The 24,774-nt window shown below is 40.2% G+C and overlaps 1 protein-coding gene across 1 annotated transcript in view; it reads left to right on the top strand.

Annotated features, from left to right (window-relative positions):
- Positions 1-24,774, top strand: part of RB1 (RB transcriptional corepressor 1) — a 195,775-nt gene that overhangs the window by 146,921 nt on the left and 24,080 nt on the right. The window contains exon 18 of the mRNA XM_075199696.1: positions 24,526-24,644. Within this exon, the coding sequence (XP_075055797.1) occupies positions 24,526-24,644 (119 nt within the window). The remainder of the gene's footprint in view (positions 1-24,525; positions 24,645-24,774) is intronic.

Raw genomic sequence — 24,774 nt, 5'->3', positions numbered from 1 at the left:
CTTGCAGCGTCTTAGTTGTATGCAGGCTGTGAGATTACATGATCATCTTTAGTGTAGGCTGGTTAGTCTTCATTAGTCATTGTAAAATGGTCATTAATTGGCCATACGAGGAATACATTTACAATTTAATAGCTGAAATCTGCACATTTATGTCAGAGCAGCCAAAGCTGTGTATAGTGAATACATTAAAAATGTATTTATTTTTTTTCCCTTTTTTTTTTTTTAACTAGAAAAACTTTAATAACCCGTTGTTGTAGTAACTATGAGCATTGATGCAGAATGAAATTAACCCAGTTAATTTATGGCTCACAAACATGCGTGCTGAATTTGCAGCTTCTGTACATTTTAGCCTAAGCTGTAGTCACTGCAACTTGCATTGATGTCAAAATATTACATACATACTTTCCTCAGTGCTATACTGAAGGGTTTTTGTTGCTAACACCAACATTGGGTACCCCCAGCAGTACATGTTATGGGTAAAATAAGCTAGCATAATAGTAGATCTAGGCCCATAAGTAGTGGCCCTTCTTTAAAGGGTGGTTTTCGTTACATTTTATATTTATCAATATAAAAGAGACTATTTTAGTGCTGCTTAATCCAGCGATACTTTATTATTATAAATAATAAATCTTAAATAATAAAAATAAAGCAACAAAAAACAGATCTCACTTTATATTGCATTTTATTTTATATGTTCCTTCTCCCTACATCATTTTTTTACTTTTTAAACATACCAGGCTGATTATAATAGGATTTATCAAAATGCAAAAAGCCCTATATACTAATAGGGTTATTTGTTTTAGGGTTAACCTAAACCAAATAATATAAGCGGTAGTACTGGAAGGAGGAGTAGAGGAGTAGAGGACTAGGTGTCAATCTGACACCCTGGCCCAGAGCTGGGAGGCCAGAGTGTACTTTAGACTAGAGATGTTCACTGACCCCCGTGTTCTGGTTTTGGGTCTGGATTAACTTCTTGTTTTAGTTTCGGTTTTGGCAAAACCACCCTTGCGTGTTTTGGATTCGGATCCCGATTCCCCGCCCCTCCCCCTAAAATCCTAAGATCACATATTTTTGCTTTTTTTTTTCCCCCCTACATTATTATTAACCTCAATAACACTAATTTCAAGTAATTGGAAGTCAATTTTGACCATCTCACAGGTCACAATAATAATTTCATACACTTTCAAACAAAGACTGCAGCGATCTGGCTGGATGCTAGGCGATAGTGCAATGACTCAAACACAAGGCAGTTCCCAGCACATCTAGGAAACATTGGCACACAGCAGTGGAAGAAAAGAAAAGTGGTGCAAGATGGAATTGTCCTTGGATCGTCAAACCGTTTCTTGGATAACTCTGGTAATTCTACAGCTAATACATGGTGACAAGCATGCTTTTATCAGACCCAGACCAATCCAGGGTGCCAGACAATACACTAAAATGAGCCATTGTAATTCACAGCAAAAAGCTAGTTCATCAGTGAGCTTCGAATCAGCCCCAATTCCTACAAAATTATAATATAATTAGGTACCTGTGCTGCTGTTTCATCAAGTGTTTGTAATCTGCCCTTTACGTCAAAGTGGAAGGTAATACATATACACGTCTATTTAGACATCCATGCTTACATTACTTCTACAAGCAATGTTGTCCTTTGTTAATAAAACTGTTGTCTTTAAACCATTCAAAAAAAATTAAAATAATCCTCCACAATTCTTTGAATGTTGATAGTAGGATCAGGTGGAGTTACATCAGAGGGGTCACTAATTCTGGTCAATTCTTTTACAGTAGACAAGACCAGATGTCAAAATGTTGTGCTGAGTCATCTGCATCATCAATGGGTGTCTAAGATTTTTGCTAAGCACACAACAGTATATAGCACATGTAGGTAACATTGGCACACAGTGGTGGCTGAAAGGAAAAGTTGTGCAGGATGGAATTGTCCTTGGGCCCTCCCACCCACCCTTATATTGGATCTTAAAAAGGACATGCACACTTTAACAAACCTAGCACTTCAGCCACAAAAGTGCCACTCCTTGTGGCTGAAGTGCTTGGTTTGTTTAGGCCCCCACAAAACAAGGTAACAGTGGGCTTACGGCACCTAAGGTAACAGTGCTATTAATGAACTCTGCTGTGGCAAGATGTTGTCATCATCCTCAGCCTCATCAGTTTGTACATCATCCTCACACATTAATAATTCATCACCGCTGGAATCCACCATTACAGAAGTCTCAGTATTTTGATGTAATTGGCAGGAAAGGCCTTCCTCATGGAACTTGAAGTTCATTTTTATGAACCTCATCTTTTCTACATTTTGAGGAAGTAGCCTACGCCGATCGCTGACCAGGTTCTCGGCTCTGCTGAAAACTATTTCTGAGTACACTCTGGAGGGTGGGCAGCTTAGGCAGTGCAAATCAAATTGGTACATAGGTCTCCAAATTCTCCTTTGAGAAAGTCTCCATTAATAGTGGTTATTGGACGCACATCTAATACTAGCATAGTCGCCATGGCGTCTGTGATCTGCTTTGCGACTGAGTGACAGCTTTCATACTTCCTTCCTCTTGCAAAGAATTGTTTAACATTCAATTGTTGTAAACTACTAGTAGTCTTCTTCTTGGTCTGCTTCTGGGCTAAAGATTCACCCCCAGCAGCAGCAGCAGCAGCAGCAGTGGGACTAACGCTCAAGAATTCTACAGATGACTCATATAGTGGATGAGTCATCTGGCCCTTACCAACTTGGATGCATGGCTTACTCTGATCGCTACTGAGAATATTGATGAGAACGGTGTTCTTGGTGTAGATTGCAGGCATCGGCATCTAGCTGAGAGAAAGGACCTAGCTGATGATGGACTGCTTTTTATTTTTTTTAGCATAAGTTTTCGATTTTCCCAACCGCTTGCCATGAACTTGCTTCAAATGGTGTAACATGGATGAGGTTTCTTCTGGGGCTTTATAAACGCTACAAATGGCTAGAGAACTGTTGTCAGGATTTGGGTAAAAATAATTCCACACATAAGAGGTGGACTTCCACCGGTGGAGGATTTACACAAACATCATCCTCATCAACATCTTCATTAGCTCCCTCGTCAGCTAAACAAATATCACCCTCATCCTGTTGCAATTCCAAAGTGGCATCCTCAATTTGTGTATCACCAGCTACACTTGGGCTGTTCAAGAACACATCTGCAGAAATTCTGAAAGGGGCCTTCTTTATGGGTACACTATCAGAATAGTCAGGATTACACATAGCACTCGTGGATAGACCCTCCTCAGGGATTTGTATCATTTCTGAATCTGAACATACATTTTCCTCTAATGCCTTACTTTTTCTTCCAGCTCTGCTTTTACACGTAAAAGTATTTTGACACCACTTTTGGAGTCCGAATGACCTTTAAAAGAAGATGCCTCAGTGACAGTTGCAAACCTAGCACTCATTGAGAAAGGTGAAGGCCTCATTTTTTCCTTGCCACTGTGTGTGTAGAATGGCATGTTGGCATTTTTATTTTTTTCTGCAGAAAACTTTGCCTGGATTACAGGTCTTTTTTTCCTTGACCAAGGTGAATGGTTTGGTTTGTTTTTTTTACATTTTTGTTTCCCTGACTTACAAACACTATGCACTTTAACATAGGCTTTACCAGATGGCGTAGAGGGATTACTATCATGATGACTGGTGCCAGAAGCTGCTTGGTGCTCCTGCTCTTCTGTATACTGCTGTGAATCCATTTTGATAACACCGTACAGTTTGACTGCAAATTCAGAAGACCATGCCTTCCAGCCCTAGGTTTTCTATTTCAGCAATGACAATTCACAAGGGAGCAAATGGAGCTCTCCTTTTTGTGTGTAATCTATGTAACACCATACAATTTGACTGCAATTTGTGTTACCTATATAACAGTGTACATTATGTGACTCCAGATTTAGAAGACCAAGCCTGCCAGACCTATTAATTCTATTTCAGCAATGACAATTAGCAACTAAGCTCTTCTAAATGTCACTGGAGACTTTGAAAAACACTGCTACCCTTCCTCTTTCTATTCTACCTTTGACGCTGCCCAATTGCTCTACAGACTGCCAAGTACTGTGCTACCCCTTGTGTGTCCCTCTGTGAAATGGCGCTGGATCGCCGTGGAGGACGGTACTTATAGAATTCAAAACTCTCGAGATCCGATGACGTTTTGGTTTTCAATTCCGAGGGCGCTCATAAGCTGGTACTCGGATCTGCTAAGTTCGGGGGTGCTGGTTCTCGGGGATCCGAGCCTGAGCATCTCTACTTTGGACAGGGGGCCCTTATGATGTAACATGGTTATCATTTTAGACAAATACACAGGCAACACTGTGTGCACTACAATTAGGTGCATGCAGTTCTGCCTTCACGAGCAGTACACGTCGACAGTCACCCAAATTCGGGATTGTCCCACAAGATTCAGGACAGTTGGCAGACTGTCCTGCTCTCTCCTACCTGTTCTTGTTACTTTCACAACTTGTGACTGCTGGTTTTTCAACTCATTTGCAGCTTGTCTGGATCCTGGAATGTTGGAGGCCATATGTGGTAAAAGAAAATGGGTACATAAAATTTAGAAAACTCCGTCCTGCCCCGTTGTTAAATTAATAGCACTCACGTTTTATAATTAGGCCTTCCTCCAGCCCCAACATTAAAATAATAAAATTCACATTTGCTAAATAGATCCCTTTCCCTCCAACCAACCCTGACATTAGATAGCAAACACATTTAATATATAAACCTATTTACCTCCCTCCAAACAGCCCCACCAATAAATTGAACTGCCCCCCCCATCACCCCACAAACAAAGTAGCACCCATTAAATAATTAGCCTCTCCTATCTCCCACACTAAATGAAGACCCCACTTCCATCACACATTATAATGACATACTCCACACACACACACACACACACACACACACACACACACATTGTATTGACATCACGCACACACACTATACCAACATCTCACACACTTTACTGACACACACTACATTGACATCACACACACACGCCACTTTATTTGTTCCATCCCCGCGCGCTGATCTTCACACATTGGATGGCACCTGTCACATGGTGCGCACCCCATGTGACACCGGGTAGCTAGGGGAGAGACAAGTGGAGCCAGTGATGGATTGAGGCTGGTCCCAGAGGAGGGGCCAGCCCTTGTACCTGCCCAAAATTGCCTTTTTCAAGTCCGACCCAGGGAGCTTCTGCCCCCGGCCCAGCCTGCCCCTGGAGACGTCGGAAGCTTTGATTAAACCAAATGTAGATATGCCTAATGGTGTCAGCAAGGACTCTTCGACATATATGACAGAATACATTTAAATTGAAATGTCCTACTTGTCCCTTCATATATAAAGAGAAATAACATGGATTAACATGTGCCCAAATGTTGTACTGAAAATTAATCCTTAAATGTCGTTATACATAGGATATGTTGTAATTTTAATTATGATTCCTTTTTGGAATACAATGTTTAAATCTCCCTCCTTTTTGTAACCATTGTTAATATTTTATTCGAAAGATCTTGGTTAAAAAGAAAAAATGCTTTAATGATAAATGTAATAGTTAGCAGAATTGTAAGAGGTGTACAGCGCTGAGTAAATTGTTGGCACTTCAAAACTAAAAGATAATAAGTGGCACACACAAACCTTACTGCAATCCAGTCTGTAATAGTTTTATGACAAGTCTGACTATTCATTACTGGGTGAGCAAGCATGACCAGACAATCATGGATTTTCTGCTGAGACCATGGGCATGCTGGTCCCCTCATCTCTAAAGCAGGTAGACACAATTTCATTTGGTTACTTAGTTGCAGATGAATAACTTAAGGGCCATATGTTCATTATCATCATCAGCAGTTATTTATATAACGCCACTAATTCTGCAGCGCTGTACAGAGAACTCACATCACTCCCTGCCCCATTGGAGCAGTAGATCCACGCAAACACAGAGAGAACATACAAACTCCTCACAGATAAGCCCATGGTCTGGAATCAAACTCATGATCCAAATGCTGTGAGGCAGAAGTGCTAACTACTAAGCCACCGTACTGCCTAGTTGTTTAAATTGACTGCATTGATCTCTGTGCACAGCTTTGAACTGTGAAAAGAAATCCTGTTGAATTGATTTTCTTCCAATAGTAGAAATTGCTGGGTCACATTCCATCACTCAACTCGCATTTAGCTACCAAGATCTGCTCCATCCTAAATCACTTCTTAGGTTATAGTTAGTTCCCTTGTTGTATCCCAAAACATACTTTTTTTTTTTTTTAGTTTTAAAATATTATAGGACGAAAACATAAATAGAAGGTACATGAGCATATGCAACAATTACATAGAGAAAAACCCCAAATGTAAACAATAAAATCCCTAAATACGTCAATGCAACAATGTCAGTATGGAACAAACAATGAGCAGTGAAACCTGCATGTTGAGAAGGTGCCAACCAGACTGTAAAGCTTATTTTTAAACTGCATTCACTAAAAAAGCCTAAGTCTAAGAGCATTGTCTATACGGGCATTACTTAGAAAAAACATTGTGAATATAAGATGTTTGCATGACTTCTTGCTGATACATTACAAAGAAAGAGACCACATAGGAATAATCCTGGCTATATTGCTGTCTTCCTGGTATAAACTAGACCGTCTGGCTTTTTAAATGTGTCAGAAACATTTTATTTGCACAAATGATGATAGAGAATAAACTGTGTATCTGTAAAACGTCAGGCAGTTCCATGTAACATAGTCCAGATTATATAATCATATGCAGCAGCTAAATTAAGAGTTCTGGCGTGGCACATATGCACCTGTTCTTTTCGAGAGCATGTGCAACTCACCCTTGTGTATCAAACTCCCATTGTCCCATAGATTGTAAGCTTGCGAGCAGGGCCCTCTAACCTCTGTCTGTATTACCCAGTATTGTTTTATTACTGTCTGTTCCCAATTGTAAAGCGATATGGAATTTGCTAGCGCTATATAAATGATGATGATGTACAAATTTGCACAATTTATTGCGCTACCCAAACTGACACAAGTTCAGCTGTGCATCAGGCCAAATATATTTATATGTGCAATTGGCTGTGTGGTGATTGTATATAATACTTTGTATGCTTTTAATATAAAATTTTAGGTGTGTCAAGCTAATGACACACTCAGCGATTTGTTCATTGTTCGCTACTGCTGAATGACCAGAGCAGTTACAGGTTTTGTCCTAGCTCTGCTATTGAATGAATAGATGAATAGATCGCTTTGGGCACAATGTTTCATGACGTTTTATGACTGCACACTTGCGCTTATAAGACCAATGGGCACCATATTTTTCCTCTAGCCTTATAAGAATGACGTGATCAGTTTCCTAAGTCCATATATACATTGACTTTGAGCCAATTTGGTCTTTAATACAATGAGCCTTACTCATCAAGTAATACAAATTGCATGCCCGTATTAAAGTACGATTGATTACGGTATAAGTATGCTATGGTTATATGTTACTTGTACACAGACTGAACACTGCAGTATGCGCACAATGCATATGTGGAATATAAAGGCCTATCAGAACACAGAGGGTAAAAAAATATTAAATACATTAGCACCTTTTAATACTGTAATCATTAATAAAAGTACATTTAAAAATGTTCTTTATTGTTTAATCTTTTTTTTTTTTTTTTTTTTTTACATAAAATGCATAGATCAGGATGTTCTTTATGCGTACTGTACGTAAAATGCATTTTACAGTTGCTGTTAATTCAATAACACATGTTCTGACATGCATATGCGTCCGTCATCACTAGTAATCAGCGCTGACACCTGCCTTGTAGCTAGTGATTCGGCTGAAAATCATGTTCCTCAGAGATGCCCAGAGCTTGAATAAGACGAAGGTGCGTGTGCTTGACCTCAGCACACCCTTACTGTACATTGTCTCCCAAAATTAAAATGAATCTGGCCAGTTGCAGCATATGGTCATCTTTAGATACCTCAATGATGGAATAAGCAGACATGATTACTGAAAACTCCCTCTCGTTAAGTGTAACTTAATCCTATTGTGCAAGAATGAAAAATCATGTATTTTGTGCATCAAAATGCGGATTAATAAACATAACTCAAGGACTGTGTTGTTGTGTAATGTCAGACTGAGGTTTTAAGATTTCCCATGTATTGATAACAATAGCAGAGATCAGGCTGTATGACTGCGTTAATTGTGGGAAGATACTGTGTGAGTCACTTCATCTGTGATGAAAGTCACAAAGCACACATCACTTTTACGCAATGACTTTTACGTGGTTTCATGTTATATATAGAACTTTGCAGGATGCAGTTTTTGGTTTGTTACATATGTTTCTCAGAGAAATTGTGCAACCTTTATTTCAGTTTTAGAAGAGCAAAGCAAATTGCACGCCATCATCAGCTGACAAATCTTTTTGTTCACTACTACTGCAGTTGTTATTCCTTGCCAAGCAGTAGGGCCAAATAAGTTTGTGTAAACATATAAAGATGTTCCTGCTCTACTCTGTTGAAGCTATCCACACATTTTACAATACAATACAATTTTGTTTGTTCATATTTGTTCTGTTTGTTTTGTTTGGTTTTTTTTTGTTCAAAAAAAATCAATTTGTGTTGGTGACAATTTATTCAATAAGATAAATTGCAGGTGGCCGAATGGATTGATTTTCAGATTGCTTTAGTGGTAAATTTGAATCCAGAAGCAATTGGACTTCTTTTAATCTTTTTCAAGTCTAGTAATACCACAGCCTCGATTATTCCCAGTTAGACCCAAGTATTTATTAGTCAATTCTTTTATGTGTCTTGAGAAACGATCATTAAAAATTAGTGAATTAAATGCCACGGGATTGTATGCCACAGTTGTATAAGTGATTGGACAGAAAAGGAAATATAGATGTGTGTGTAGTGTCATAGTATTTTTCTTATTTACACCTCTTAGACTTATTCTGTGTTCTGTTTTGTACATTATTGATTGAACTTCCTACAGGCCCTTTCAGATTCTCGAACCTAGACACTATGGGGCATATTCAATTGTCGGCGGAAACATCAAAAATCTTGCGCTCCACGCACTATTACCGTTATTACGGTAGTTTTCTTGTTGGATTTCAGCTCTCCGCTTCCTGAGCCGCGAGCTGAAATCCAGATAACTATTACCGTAATAACGGTAGTAGTTTTAACGTCGCGGAAAACGGCGACAATTGAATATGCCCCTATATGTGTCTCAGGGCTTGTCCACACACGTGTGCAGGAAAAATGGGTAAAACTGCACGGAAACTTTTGTAATACATTTTCAATAATTTTCTCATGTGTTTTTTATGTATTGAGCTTTTATCAACACGATCTATCTACTTGTAGCACACATTAACCCATGAGAAATAGGTAGCGCGTTTAAAACTTGACATGCAGTGCTAACATTTTAGAACGCAGTGGTGGGTTCAAGCTTACCAGAAGCCATTAATCCTATGTGCAGTGTGCGTGTTAGTGGCTGAAAAGCACAGAGGATAGGTAAGAATGAGCCCTCAAGTATTCCCTTTAGGCACACTTCATTTGAGAGGCCTTTTGTGCAGTGCTGCAAGTTTCCCAATTATACATCACATATAACTAATAATGAAGGTATAGTTTGTGTAAGTTACAAAATAGGCATTGGGTTGAAACGAATTTGAGAACACCGTAACAAGCCTGTCCCTCATTTCTCACAAAATGTGGATTTATAGCATGTACTTTTTATAGCCCTTGTTTTTGTTCCCCAGCTTAACAGAATACTACTGCAGTGTGTAATTACATGTGGATAAGGGGACATTGTAAATATGTATATTGTTTATTGTATCTTGTTGATATTGCATGAAAACTGTTAGTCATTGTCCTTAAAGTGAAGCCAGGTGGGTTATGGGTAAGGATCAGATTGCAGGATACAGGTGAGGGGGAAGGCCAATTAGTATCCATTGTTCTCAACATGACTAGTTCAGACATTTTGTCTAGAGCCCAGCAGGGGACCTTCTGTGGAAGTACAGCTCATCTCCCCTCTCCCTCTAACCCCCCTGATACAGCACCCACCAATGGTTAAAAAGGATAGACCCAGGGATTTGCCCAGGGAGGGGAAAACACTGTGGAAATTAGAACCTAAATATAAGGAGCAACTCTGGGGAGAGGGGGGGGGATATTCATTCTGATGATTGATTCATGGAAGGTGCAGTCTGACTGGTTTTAGTAACATAGTAACATAGTAACATAGTAACATAGTTGATGAGGTTGAAAAAAGACACCAGTCCATCAAGTTCAACCTATTTTGGATCTCCTGCGATCCTGCACTTATATTTGAAATTATTCCAGAGTAGGCAACCGCCCATCTGTTTCAATTTTGAAAATCCCCCCAGACTCAATATTGCAATCCAATTTTTACCCTATATCCACTACTATCCTTTATTTTAAATTAACGGTCGTATCCCTGGATACACCTTTCCGCTAAAAATTTGTCTAACCCTTTCTTAAACATATCTATTGAATCTGCCATCACAACCTTCCCTGGCAATGAATTCCATATCTTGACTGCCCTTACTGTAAAGAACCCCTTCCTTTGCTGGTTGTGAAATTTCCTCTCCTCTAACCTTAGGGGATGACCACGAGTCCTGTGTATGGTCCTTGGGGTAAAAAGTTCCCATGAAAGCTCTCTGTATTGACCCCTAATGTATTTGTACATAGTAATCATATCTCCCAAAGTTTTGAGTTTTCATTCTCTACCAATGGACTACAGCTGCAGCTAAGAGAAGAACTCCATGGGTCTTTAAGTCAGGACATCCGGGTGGCTGTAGCTCCTTAAGCTAGTGGGGGTAAGGGACAGATGATGTGGTAAACCTGCCTGGCATTTATTTACTGTGTGTATATAATAATCTAGTATTATTTTTGTTACAATAAATGTATTGCTTTACTTTCTAATTGCATTTGCCTATGTGACTGAGAACCCTAGAAGGTACTGGGTAGACTTCCCTGGCATAATGAGGCACCAGTGGGTGGCCAGCCAGGAGAAGTGGGTAGAATTGGCACAGAAACCCCAGTATCTTAACAGGCATGTTCAGTAGGTCCAATTAGCATTGTAATGTTCATTTGAAGCCCTTTTCTAATTGTTCTGTACTGCTTTGATTGTTTGTTTGTAAATACACTAATAGAACATTTTTTCGTACACTGCCTTACCATGTAAAAGAGGCCATATTCCATGACTTAACATTTTTCTCAGACAAATGAATAATAGAGTATTCTGGGCATATTTAGTCTTATATGTAAACTGTCTTTTCCCCCTGTTATTCTGGCTGCAGTGTGTGATCACAACATATCTTGTGTATCACAAGGTTTCCTGTCTAGTTAGGTGCACACAGTGTAGGATAGGCACTAACAAAGTGTAGTGGCCAGCAAAGGGCAAATATGTTTATTACATATACAAATAGTAAATTGAACATATAAATGGAAAGCAGATTTTGTCACACTTAAGCACCCATATTTTGTCTTCTAAATATACATTTATTTATCAATTGCAGGCTTAAACAACTATAGTAAAGACAGTGAATACGGTAATGCCACTTTGCACACGTTAGCTGTGCTATTCTGCGCTGTCATTTCGTGATGCCCTTCTATACTTTTTCCATTTGAGTGTTTTTCTCCCAAGTAAACGAATGTCTGCCTGTCTTCTCTGTTATATAAACTATGTGGGGCAATTACTTTATTTCCTAGAAGTGTGTGTGCACCAACACGTGTCTACACTGGTGTCCACCTTATTTTGTCCGCTTTTCTATTAAAATTGTAGACAAGCCAAATCACCATCCCAAACGATGTCACAGAATGGCTTCAGAGCTTGTGCTGGAAATGAATTCACTTCCGAAACATAATAATTTGCTGTATTCACTTCTGTATGTCTGATTTATTCTGTTGGTGAGAAAACCATTTCTGTACAGGAAGAATTTCCTGCTGACATTGAGTTGAGATTTGACATAAAGCAGCTTGCTTGAAAACAGCAGAGGAAAAGTAGATACTTCTGGATCATTTCCTGCTGACCTATGGAACAAGGGGTTTTTATTCATATACAGTACAGATAAGCTTGGGGTTATCTGTCCGGAGCACTTTATTTAATTTTGCCTTATATATAGAAATCCTTGTTGAAATGTGGCATATTGTTTAGTGGTGATGTAGTAAGACTTTGTACAATGATGTTTCAAATACTTCTACCTATTCATCTGTATTAACATTTAAAAGAACATTTAATCATTTCTACCATAAGTATAGTATATTTTTCTTTATATTTTTATGATCAAAGAAATAGATGTCCTGTCCTCTTCATGTTTACATGCATGTAAACATCAGGTCTTTACGAGCCCCATTAACCCTGGTTTTCGAAGAGCAGGCCAGGGCTGTATTTTCCATATAGGTGCAATAGGTACATGGCTAGGGTAACATAAAAATTGTTTTGTGATTGTACTTTTGCTTTCTAATTTTTATTTGTCCTTACCTGGTCTTTAGCAGACATTGATCTTTTCCAATAACATGATGAGTGTAGACTAAAGAAGAATAGCACACAGAGAGCACAATTTATATGTTAGGGCATAGTAACTTATACTGTAACTATATACCTACACTGCCTGAGTGACAACAACTCTAAATACATCTGTGACAGGATGGACCTCCTGTGCCACCCTGTTGTGTGGCTGGGCACCAGCTGGGCTTGCTTTGCCACTGTCTCCTTTCTTTATCCCATCCCTCTAAATGCAGTAGGATGGGCTCTGCTGCCACCACTAGGCTCATTCAGCGGCATCTAGAACTGCTTCCTTCTACTCGCTGCTAGTGTACCCCATTGCAGGGCACCTGGCCTCCTTTAGATCATGGTTGCTGTGGATGGTTCCTCCTTGTCTATCACACTGACCAGAGCTGCAGAGTAATGGACAGAGTGTTATTAGATGCTGGATCCCATCCTCAGAAATGCCGGGTAACGGATTAGATTGGTCTAATCTGTAGGTCACGGCGATTACAGCAGATAAGTAGGTGTCAAAAGCAGGATCCTTAAGCAGTAGTGTTAGCTCAAGAAGTCCTCGCAAGCACAGTTACACGCTAGTTTGAGTTGTTATTATTATCATTATTATTATCATTTATTTGTTGGGCGCCACAAGGTTTCCGCAGCGCCCTACATAGTACAAACAGTAGACCATACAGGGTTAAACAGAACGATAAACACAAAGTACCAATGCTTCAGTAACTCCGGGACAGACATATGGAGTAAGGACAGAGCAGAAGAACAGGTATGGAGACACGAGGGAAGACGGGCCCTGCTCATACGAGCTTACATCCTAAAGGAGGGTGGACAAATCAAGCACGAGAGGGAGCTGGTGATGCCAGGGGAGAGAAAAAGGGGCCAGGGGAGAGAGGGAATGGCAAGCAGAGTAGATGAGGGGTTAAGTGGAAGGTTGATAAGCTTTGAGGAACAGGTGAGTTTTAAGTGCTCGTTTGAAGGAGCACAGATTGGGAGCGAGACGGATGGAACCAGGGAGGTCATTCCAGTGCAGGGGGGCAGCTCGGGCAAAGTCTTGGATTCTGGAGTGGGAAGTGGTAACTAGAGTGGAGGAGAGGCGACGGTCATTAGCAGGGCGCAGGGATCGGACAGGAGTGTGAATGGTGAGAAGGTTAGAGATATAGGGAGCAGTAGACTGGTAGAGAGCCTTGTAAGTGGTGATGAGGAGTTTGAAGAGGATTCTGTAGGGGATGGGGAGCCAGTGTAAGGCATGGCAGAGAGGGGAGGCAGAGGAGGAGCGGCGTGAGAGAAAGATGAGTCTAGCAGCCGCATTGAGTACAGAGTGGAGGGGGGCGAGATGAGAGAGGGGGAGGCCAGTAGTCGAGGCGGAAGATGATGAGTGCGTGGATGATGATTTTGGTGGCGTCTTGTGAGAGGAAGGGTCGGATGCGGGCGATGTTGCGCAGTTGGAAGTAACAGGCTTGAGCAAGGGATTGGACATGGGGGGCAAAAGAGAGAGAGGAGTCGAGGGTGACACCCAGGCAGCGGAGTTGGGTGACAGAGGAAATGGTGGTGTTATTAGCGAGTTACTAGCGATCATCCAGAAGTTGCAGGTGTAATAATACAATACATGGTCAAACAGGGTTAGTTTTATACAGTGTTGGACACGTAACCTAGCAGGGGGTAATCCAGCCTCCTGTCCCTTTTAATCAATCCGGGCTCATTCATGCAGCTTGCATGTGAATCACCTTTTTACATTGCTTCTAGTGACAGGTAGGGAATGTACTTCCACCCTAACCACAAGATGCCAAGGAAAAGGGGGCTCACCCTCCACTCCTCCCTGTTGACAGAAAGTCTATTGCATGAGATTTATCTTAAATCTCCAGCCTAAAATATTTCCAGAGACTCTGCAATGGGGTCTGGCTTTCCCCCTGGCTGAAAATAGTACCAGAGGGATCTGGCAGCAGCACCTGGCCTACTGCTCCTAGATTTCTCTGAGCTCCAGAATGTGGCTTCAGTCTGCTGGGACCTTCAGGAGGCGCTGCATCTTCTGGATTCACTACTATCCTTCATTTTAATTAATGGTTGTAATCCTGGATACCATTTTCAGCTAAAAATTTGTCTAACCCTTTCTTAAACATATCAATTGAATCTGCCATCACAATCTTCCCTGGTAGTGAATTCCATATCTTGACTGCCCTTACTGTAAAGAACCCTTCCTTTGCTGGTTGTAAAACTTCCTTCTTCTAACCTTAGGGGGTGACTGTATGTCCTGTGTACAGTTCATGGTGTAAAAAGTTCCCATGAAAGTACTCTATATTGACCCTTAATGTATTTGTACATAGTAATCATGTCCCCACCTAACCACTTTTTTTCTACAGTAAACATGCCTAAACTGGCTTACCTTTTTTCATAACTTAATGACTCCATATCCTTTATCAATTTTGTTGCCCTTCTCTGAAACCCTTTTTAGTTCCAAAATTTCTTTTTTGTGGAATGGTGCCCAGAACTGTACTTCATATTCAAGATGAGGTCTTACCAATGATTTATATAGTGGCAAAATGACACTATCTTTCCTTGCATCTATGCCCCTTTTTATGCATGCCAATACTTTATTGGCTCTTGCAGCTGCTGCTTAACATTGAGCACTATTACTAAGTCTACTGCCTACGAGCACTCCCAAATCCTTTTCCATTTTAGATTCCCCTAAATTTGTTCAATTTAATTTATAGATTGAGTGCTTGTTTTTAATCCCCAAGTGCATAACCTTACATTTATCTATGTTAAATAAACTGGAGGATTGGGCAGCCAAATAGAAGATGAAGTTTAAGTCCTTCTACCGAGAAACTACATCTTGATCTGATCTTACAGCGTTTGGTGTCTTCTACAAAAATGGAAACTTTTCTGTCTAAACCATCACCAAGGTCATTAATAAGTAAATTAAAAAGGAGTGACCCCAGCATGGAACTTTGAGGTACACAACTTATAACTTTTGACCGATTAGAAAATGTTACATTTATCACAACTCTGTTCCCTATTCTCCAACCAGTTTTCAACCCATGTACAAATATAGTTTCCTAGACCCAGTTTCCTTATTTTGTAAACCAACCTCTTGAGTGGCACTGTATCAAAGGCCTTTGTAAAATTTAAGTAGACCACATCTACTGTACTACCTTGGTCTAAGTTCCCACTAACTTCCTTGTAAAAACTAATTAGATTAGTTTGACATGCCTATTCCTCACAAATCCATGCGGATTCCCACTAATAATCTTATTGCGCACCAAGTAATCCTGAATACCATCTCTTAATATAGCTTCCAGTAGTTTCCCTACTGTTGATGTCAGGCTTACAGGTCCCTATTCCCTGGTTGTGATCTAATTTCCTTTTTAAACAATGGCACCATATCTGCTATTCGCCAATCCCTTGGTACTGAGCCAGATGAAATTGAATCTATGAAATTTAAGAATAGCGGTCTAGCTATTTCTGAGTTTAGTTAGATAAAAACCCTTGGGTGTATGCCATCTGGAGCTTTATTTATCTTCATTTTATTTTTTCCTCTGTCAGTCAAGTATTAATAAATGGAATGGTTGTATTTCCATTTTTATGTATTATTCCTACCATTTTCCCCTCTCGTAAATACTGAAGAAAATAAGGTGTTTTACTAGCTCTGTTTTTTCTTATAATCATTAATCAATCCACCCATCTCACTTCATAGGGCTGTTATATTGTCTTTTTTAATCCTTTTGCCATTTATATCATTAAAGTTTTTATGGTTTGTCTTACTTTATTACATTCATGGAGATACGGAAGGATTCAATTTATTTAATTAAAGACATTGTAAAACATTAGTTAATACATATGGCACCTAAAAGTCGGTACTTTAACCGCTCTTGCGCCGGGTGTTAACCCCTCCTCCCCTCTGCCGGAGGGAATTTAAAGATGTTCGGCTACCAGTCTTCCTGGGACCCAGCCACAAGATCCCTACGGCAGGTATTTGTATTTTGTTTTAGCTTTGCAACTACTGTATATGCCATGTGCTATTTTAGATATCGGAGCTGAAAACATTTTAAAATATTTTCTAGGTACACTTTGCTGCTGCATTAGTGCATCTAAAGCACAATACTGTTTAACTGGACCTTTCAGGACTGCAATTCACATCATGTCATATTTGCAGAACTTGAGTATAATGCACCTTTAAAACTGTCAGTACTCTACAATAAGCTTTAACTAAGGCCTAAATAGATGGTAAGACTTTTGTCTAACATGTAAACAAAGATTTACCTTTTTACACACGTGGTCAATATGAAAAATAGAGTCAATCTTAAAAACATGGCACTGTTCTTGCATATTAGGGACAGTTGGCAACTATGAGATAGTCAGACCAGTTTCACACTGCCTACCCTTGCCTTAAATTCCGTGGAAGGTTTTGCCATATGTGTTCTTGGACTTGCTGAAACATGAACATGCCCTATAGGTAACAGCACAGATGTTTACATAGCTCAAGAAAACTGTAATACTATTTGAATTAGTTACTGTACTACCCAGCAATGGGAGTACTTTTATTGTATGTACTGTGAAATCAAATTTTATTTTTACATGGTTTTTTTCTGTTTGTTTTGTCAACTGACTACATGGAGGGTAAACTCGGACAATTGTGAACATAACTTGGGTTTTTACATGCATTATAATATTCCTCTATATTATAGTTTACAGTTTGCTTTATACATGTTCTCTTGATAATGCCAGACTCCATGTAATTGTAGAAAGAATGCTGAGCTCACCAGAAGCCTGTGTGCAGAATAAAAATCTGTGGGCTGCAGACCTTGTGTAGTGGTGTTTTTGTTAATGAATTATACCCCCCATGTTGAGCAAATATGATCACGGAGGAAGGTTTATCCAGAAATGGGCTCTGCTTCCATACGGCCTTGCTGCAGTCCCAGCGAGGGCTCTGCTTGCATACGGCTTGGCTGCAGTCCCAGCGAGGGCTCTGCTTGCATACGGCCTGGCTGCAGTCGCAGCGAGGGCTCTGCTTCCATACGGCCTGGCTGCAGTCCCAGCGAGGGCTCTGCTTCCATACGGCCTGGCTGCAGTCGCAGCGAGGGCTCTGCTTCCATACGGCCTGGCTGCAGTCCCAGCGAGGGCTCTGCTTCCATACGGCCTGGCTGCAGTCCCAGCGAGGGCTCTGCTTGCATACGGCGTGGCTGCGGTCACAGCGAGAGCTCTGCTTGCATACGGCCTGGCTGCGGTCCCAGCGAGGGCTCTGCTTCCATACGGCCTGGCTGCGGTCCCAGCGAGGGCTCTGCTTCCATACGGCCTGGCTGCGGTCCCAGCGAGGGCTCTGCTTCCATACAGTCTTGCTAAGGACCTATAACATTATGGATGGACTTAGTCCTTCAGCACTGAGTCACAAACCAACTCCCAGCTTTAGGTGACGCAAGGAGAAGCCTATTTGCTAAGCCTCCAGGGCATATATAAATAACAGAAGCTCCACTGCAGATGAAGATGTCCTTAAACTGAGAAAGGAAATCATTTTTTGTGTAACCTTACCTACATAGTCATTTCACTCCAATACATTGAGAATGCCATGTTACAAATATAATAAAATGTTTATATTCTTTGTAACTTGTATTGTGCCGATTGTTTTTATTCAAATTTTCTAAAACATGTTTTCCCTTTTTATCAAAAAGAGAAGTTTAGTTTGAATGAAACTAAAAAATTTAAAGTTTTGCAAGTGTTTGTTCCTTCTACTCGCACGCAATATGTTTAATAAAACCTTGGATGGCATGTCTGACTAAGGCTGGTTACCCACTGATGTTTAAGCTCTGTGTCTGTGCATTTATAATGCAAGTGCTATGCATGCCAGTGCATGTAAAAATAACACCCATTGTATTCCCCATACCCATTTGTGTTCATACTTACATTTCCATTGCACCTCCTTATTTTTACTCTGCTTATTCCATCATTTGAGTGTGTTCAAGAATGTCACCAGATTTGAAAAAGTCCATTGATCTCTATCAGTGACGGATCTATCAGTGACGGATCATAGCAGCCAGGCAGCACACTGTCACTGCCGAGCGGACCTGCACATACTGTGCAGCCGCCGGCAGCCTTTGATGTGAAAAAGGGGGCGGGGCCTAAATCGCCCGGGGTATATCAATTTTCTAGATCCGCCCCTGATCTCTATGGTAGTGCATTGTTTACATACCCACTAGGGGTTTAAGCAGCTTGATCCCATGCATGTGAATGGACCATTCTTTCCGTGTCCATTTAAATGGTGTGTGCTATATATAAATCCATTGAAATAAATGGAGCATCAAAATGAATGAGCCATTGACCTGAATGGACCTTCACAGCACTGGTGATTTGTTTGGGTTTTTTTCCCCACCACATCAGTAGCGATTCAGTTAATTTCTATGTGTGAACAAAGCACGGAGTCCGCAGGATTCCCCAACACCGCAAGCCAATCATATTGTGGTTAGTGTGGGAACTGTTTGGCTGAGCAGCTGACACTCTTTTTATACTGCTGGGGCTGGTTGGAATGATAAGTTTGGGGCCCAACGCCTGATTTTTATTTATTTGAAATTGGCATAACTTCTCCCAGTCAGTTTGCTAGCCCATTTATTTTAATGGAGTTGCTGCAAGCCTATTACAATGAATGAGCTATTGAAATGAATGGGAAAATCTTTGCAAAAGCATGAATTCACGTCCAGAGCATATCAACCGCATGGCAAACACATAGCGTTTTTTTGCCGTAAATGCAATGCCAGTAGGTAACTTGACTTAACTGTTCATTTTAACTACGCTGGTTGTGTAATACGTAATATTAGAAATGTGGATGATATTGATAGTATCTGCGTATTATTATTAGTAGCTAGGAAATATTGTGTTGAAATAAAACATTGTGAGTGCTGTGGGGTACCTGTGTTTTTAATATTTTCTTAGATTTACTATTTTATGTACTTTGATTTTCAAGTGAAGCCAAATCTGGAGTTTTGTGCTGTAAACTGAGTGCCATGGTGTTACACCAGTTGAGGAGAGTAAAACGTAATGCTATGCTGTCTGTCTCCTGTGTGGTGCTTGCAGTGTACACAAGAATACTGGTAGGCATCTTTTCTTTGAAGTTCATGTATGTAGAAGTTGGATTTAGGGACTTACCGTATTTCCCCATGTATAAAGCGCTCCCATGTATAAGATGCACCTTAATTTTGGCCCCGAAATTTGAAAAAAAAAAAATTACGGTAGCTGTCAAAAAAAGGCAGGGAGCGTGTAATGGCCGGCTGCTCTGATTGTGATCAGAGCAGCCGGGCAGCTGCTCTGTCCCCTTTGTACCTCTGTCCCCCTCCTGGATGCGTGCATACCGCTGGACCCCTCCTTCTGGATCCCCGCTGCCACTGCGCCTGTCCCCCTCCTCCTGAATCCCCGCTGCTACTGTGCCTCTGTCCCCCTCCTCCTGGATGCGTGCATACCGCTGGCCCTCTCCTCCTGGATTCCCGCTGCCGTTGTGCCTGCACCCCTCCTCCTGGATCCCCCCACTGCCACTGTAACGCTTCCCCGCTCCCCCTCGATCCCCTCCGCTGCCACTGTAACGCTGCTCCCCCCCCCCCCTGCATCCCCGCTACCCCTGTATAAGACGCACCCAGGTTTTAGACCCAAAATTGGGAAAAAGGTGCGTCTTATACATGGGGAAATACGGTATGTTTAGCATACAGAGGTGATGAGCAACCTGATACACTTCAAGGGCCGCACAAAAACTTTAATCTGAGTAATAAATTAACATAGGGCTGCCTGCTGCCCACCACTGGTATAGAGGGTGTGTTTTAAACATGTTTTGTTAGTGGGTCTATGGCAGTTTGATATTTAAAATTTTGTCTGGTGCACTTATTGACTACAGGTTGGTTCTCTTGCCCACTTCAAAATCAAATGAGAAGAAATATCCAATACAATAGACACAGTTAAACATGCCTAAAGTAGTAGTTTTTTTGTGTGATATACTGTTTCCTCTATAACTTCATATTCTGAAGTTCAACCTTAATGTGGTATTCAGATTCATTGGTACGAGTTGGCAATGTGTAAGGTTCGTAATGTTGCCTGTGCATTTGACACACTCTTACCCAGTGAGTGAAGTATGCATGTCTGTGTAGTATTCATTCTAGTGTGCATACACTACGGTCTTTACTTTCTGTGACCAATGACTCTTAATTATATTACTTATTTGTAATTTCAATATTAAAAGTACTGTACATTAAAGTTAAATTGATTTAATTATATGTAATTCTTCACTTTATATTGGATGGTGAATTTCAGTAATCTGATGGTTTTGCTTACAAATCAAATAGTTAACTGTTCACCAGCTGTAAACTGTGAAGCTTTCCTGTATACAAAGTACTGGAGGGCATCTTTAGCATATGACCAAACTCAACATTGCTCCAGATTAACTTCTATGATCTCTTTGTTGTGTCTGAGTTTCCATTTGGGTGGGTTCCAGAGCATGCTGTATGCATTTAACAAATGGAGGTTAGTTTCCTCCAGGCTACTCAAGCTTTGCGTCCCCATGGTCACAATTTTTTTTTTTTCATTTGAGCGTTTAAATATATGTATGTAGTGTTAATCACTTTAAACTAGGCATATATAAAATTTATGCTTACTTTTAGTGTTGTGCTTTTTATGGTGTCTTTTGTCTGTGTTTGTATAACTTTTTTTTTTTACATTTTGGAAATCTAAGCCAAATATACCACCTATTTTAGTGGAATGACTCATTGACCTAGATTCCCCATCCACAATCGTGATTCAAGCGGTTATCTGTGAAAGTTTTAAAATGTACAGACCAATCAGGTGTTTTCTTTCACTTTCTAAACTGAAGTAGAAAACTAACTGGTTTGGTTTGATTGCTGTAGTTTACAGCACCTTTTTCCTGCATTTTTCCCAATGTGATTGATGTACATGACACAGTGCAATTAAACCCTAACAAATATTTTGTCAAATAATATAGATTACATGTATCCAGATTATTAGTTTCTTGCATTTGTGAAAGATTCCCATATGACAAAGGACATCAGACAGCATATGACATCCTAGCACATTATATAGTCATACCTCTCAACTGTCCCGATTTGACCCAATTAGGAGGTGTGTCCCACTGACGGGTGCTCCTCCACTGTCTGCATATCAGCAGCAGGTGCCTGCAGCATTGAAGGCTTGTTTTAAGGGGAGGGGGCTGGTGGCAGCCCAGCACTTTTGGATGTGGCGCACCCCATGTAATGTGACCATGTCTTCTTCTCATGTGTTTTGTCCCATCTCCCCAACAGTAGTGAGGTATGTATAACATGAGATATCGGCAGTATATAATTGTTATATAATTGTTAAATAGGACAGAATGTACATAGTCTGAGTCCCAGAAGTTGTTGATCTTTTGCCTTTTAAGGCTGGGTACACACAACAGAATTTTTCGACCAATGTGTTCTCTAGAACGGTTTTATGAACGACTGGGGAAAAAAGGCAGATTCATGTGTACACACTATACATGTTTTAAAACATTTACCTCAGATATGTGCTCTGCATCTGTCATAACCGTTGGCTGAAAAGATCATGACTCTTTAAACTCTATGGAGATCCTGATAGTGAATCCATACACACTGCAGGAATGGAAGGATGTTCTTCCATAGCTGAACGAGGTTTATAGTTCTACTGAACAATCAAATCAAACGACGATCGGTACTTTGGAACGACTATCGGTCATCGTTTTAAGTATACACACTAATGTAATATTGGCCAGAGCGGTTGTTTATTGCTCAATTGATCAAATAGTCGGCTGAAAAACCTGTAGTGTGTATCCAGCCTAAGAGAGAACTTATTATATTCTCCCTCCATTATTATCTATAGTTTTGCTCTCCAATTTTACTTGACGGATATGATGAATCCAATCTCTGACATGCATTGCATAACTGTATAAAATAACTCTTTGGGTCAATGTAAATACATATTATGTAGTATATTTTTGTGTTTTTAAGAGCTTGGTTTGTTAGTTTAACTGTTTTATCTTTATATAAATAGACAGCAGCATGAAATAATCCCTTTATATAAATTATACATGGAAGGACACAAAGCAATACCATAAAATTGCTACACGTCAGGCCAGGCCTAATGCCATGTTTAGCATTACACTTACTTTGTAGAACTCCTCTCTGAGTTTCTGTCTTAAATTTGAAATAGATAATCTGACCTTTAGTTTCATACAGATGTATCTAAAAGTGGCTTTTTTCAATTCTCTTATGTACTTTATGCTCAAACCACAAATGAGTCTGTGGATTTTTTTCAGTTGTACATTGTGCTAATTTTATAAACCGATTTATGTTTATCGTAACTGATCAAGATTATCTAGTGCTTATACTCCTTAAAATCAAGCTCTATTTAGTCATATCAGGACTGAAAGGCCCTGTATCACGTCACATCCTATTAGTGCCAGATGTTTAATAGACTGTAACATTGGTGAATAACCGGCCATTTATAACCATAATTACACGATAATGCTTCGATCTGCAGATGTATGTATATTAAGTTATCATTAATGCAACAAAAAGTATGAAATGGTAAATAATTAAGAATGTTAAATGCTCTGCATAAACTGTACACTTTGCCATACAGTGATCATGTATAAAGTAGCGTAAGGTGTTTTCCTAAGTCTGCTTGTCTTCTATGACCTAATGTTATTATGTTGAGATTAAATGTCAGTAGGCTACACTTCTTACCATATTCCATAGCAGGGGCGCACAGAGGATTTTTCAGGGGGGTTTCCCCTCCACCTCCGGGAAAAGAAGAACTCCGTTTCGGCAGCACTGTACTAAACAGCAGCCGCGGCGCTGTCAAAGAAGCGTCCGCGGCGGACGCTTCTGTGACAGCTCCGCGACTGCTGTATAGTACAGTGCCGCTATGTAGGGCACTTTTTTTAGCGATGGGGAGGGGTTTCTGGAGACCCAGAAACCCCCCCTGCATGTGCCACTGCATAGCTCACTACGTTCAGGACAGTGTTTCTTTACATGGAGTGCTCAGACTGTGTGCAGGATGAGGCATATTTATGAAACCAGTGCTTGCTGCCTGGAAAGTTAAAGCCAGGAGTTCCACAAAACCATGGACAAAATGTAATTTTGACGTATATTTATAGAGCATGTGAAAGTGTTAATCTAATTATTATGCAAACTTGTAAAAGTTTATTCACAGATACATGTGTGCAAAGTTCAGGAGCTTACTAGTACTGAAGATATAGAGATACAATTATGAGCAGGGAGATATTCCTACACCCAGTAGACTTCATGTCCAATAATCCATTAAAGGACACTGCCCAGCCTGAAATAGCCGATTAGGTAGAACAATCTAATTCATTCAGCTATCAGTGAATGTAAATACAGTGTTAAATATCACAAGCTCTGTCAAGATATATTAAAAATAGACTGTGCAATTTAAAAAAAAAAATCAGCCCCTTAGACTGCATGGAAGTGCAAACCATGAGATAATAGTTCTGTATATATTTGCGCATGAGTTTAATATGCGGTTCACACCTGCTGTTGAAATGTGCTGCATACGGTAACATGCATTTGGAAATGCTTCCAGAATGCAATTGTCACAAAGTTTTTACCATTTATTTCTATAGTCCATATTTTCAAAGTGAGAACTATACGTAGAAACCCCTTTGAAATGATTGTACTATTTAAATGAATTGGAAATCTCTGTGCATTAAGTAAAAGCAAGCAACATATGTTTCTCCCCCTTACCCATGAAATTCTTCAGCCAGCCTCAGCGATAGTGTGGGGATGTAGTGACAACCAGCCTCATACTATACAGCCTGGGACAGTTTCCACTGAAGCAGGAGAGTAACGTGCATGGGCATGTTCTCTGTGAGGTGAGGACCATAGAAATGTTTTGGAGCATCAGAGCAAGCCATGGACCACCATTTAGAGGGAAATATTATATTTTGTATTTTATTATTTTACACTGTCATGTACTAATATAGGACATTAATACAGATTTTTTTTTATTTATCCTAGGACTCTCCACTGTTTGATCTGATCAAACAAACTAGGGATCGTGAAGAATCCGTTGATCAACCAGAAGTAGCAAGCACATTGCAGCAGCCGTCACAGCACAACCCTACTGCTGCAGATCTGTAAGCACTGAATGAACATGACTATGTAACCAATGATTTATTTCCCTTAAAACTCCATGATCCTTATAACCTTCTTTATATTCTGTGCAGTCAGTCATGTAGTTCATATTGAGGGCAAGATCATATTTTA

This window comes from Mixophyes fleayi, chromosome 2 (genome assembly GCF_038048845.1).
Source record: "Mixophyes fleayi isolate aMixFle1 chromosome 2, aMixFle1.hap1, whole genome shotgun sequence".
Lineage (NCBI taxonomy): Eukaryota > Metazoa > Chordata > Amphibia > Anura > Limnodynastidae > Mixophyes > Mixophyes fleayi.
Note: the sequence above shows the minus strand (reverse complement) of the source record. Positions and strands in the feature narration are given on the sequence as shown.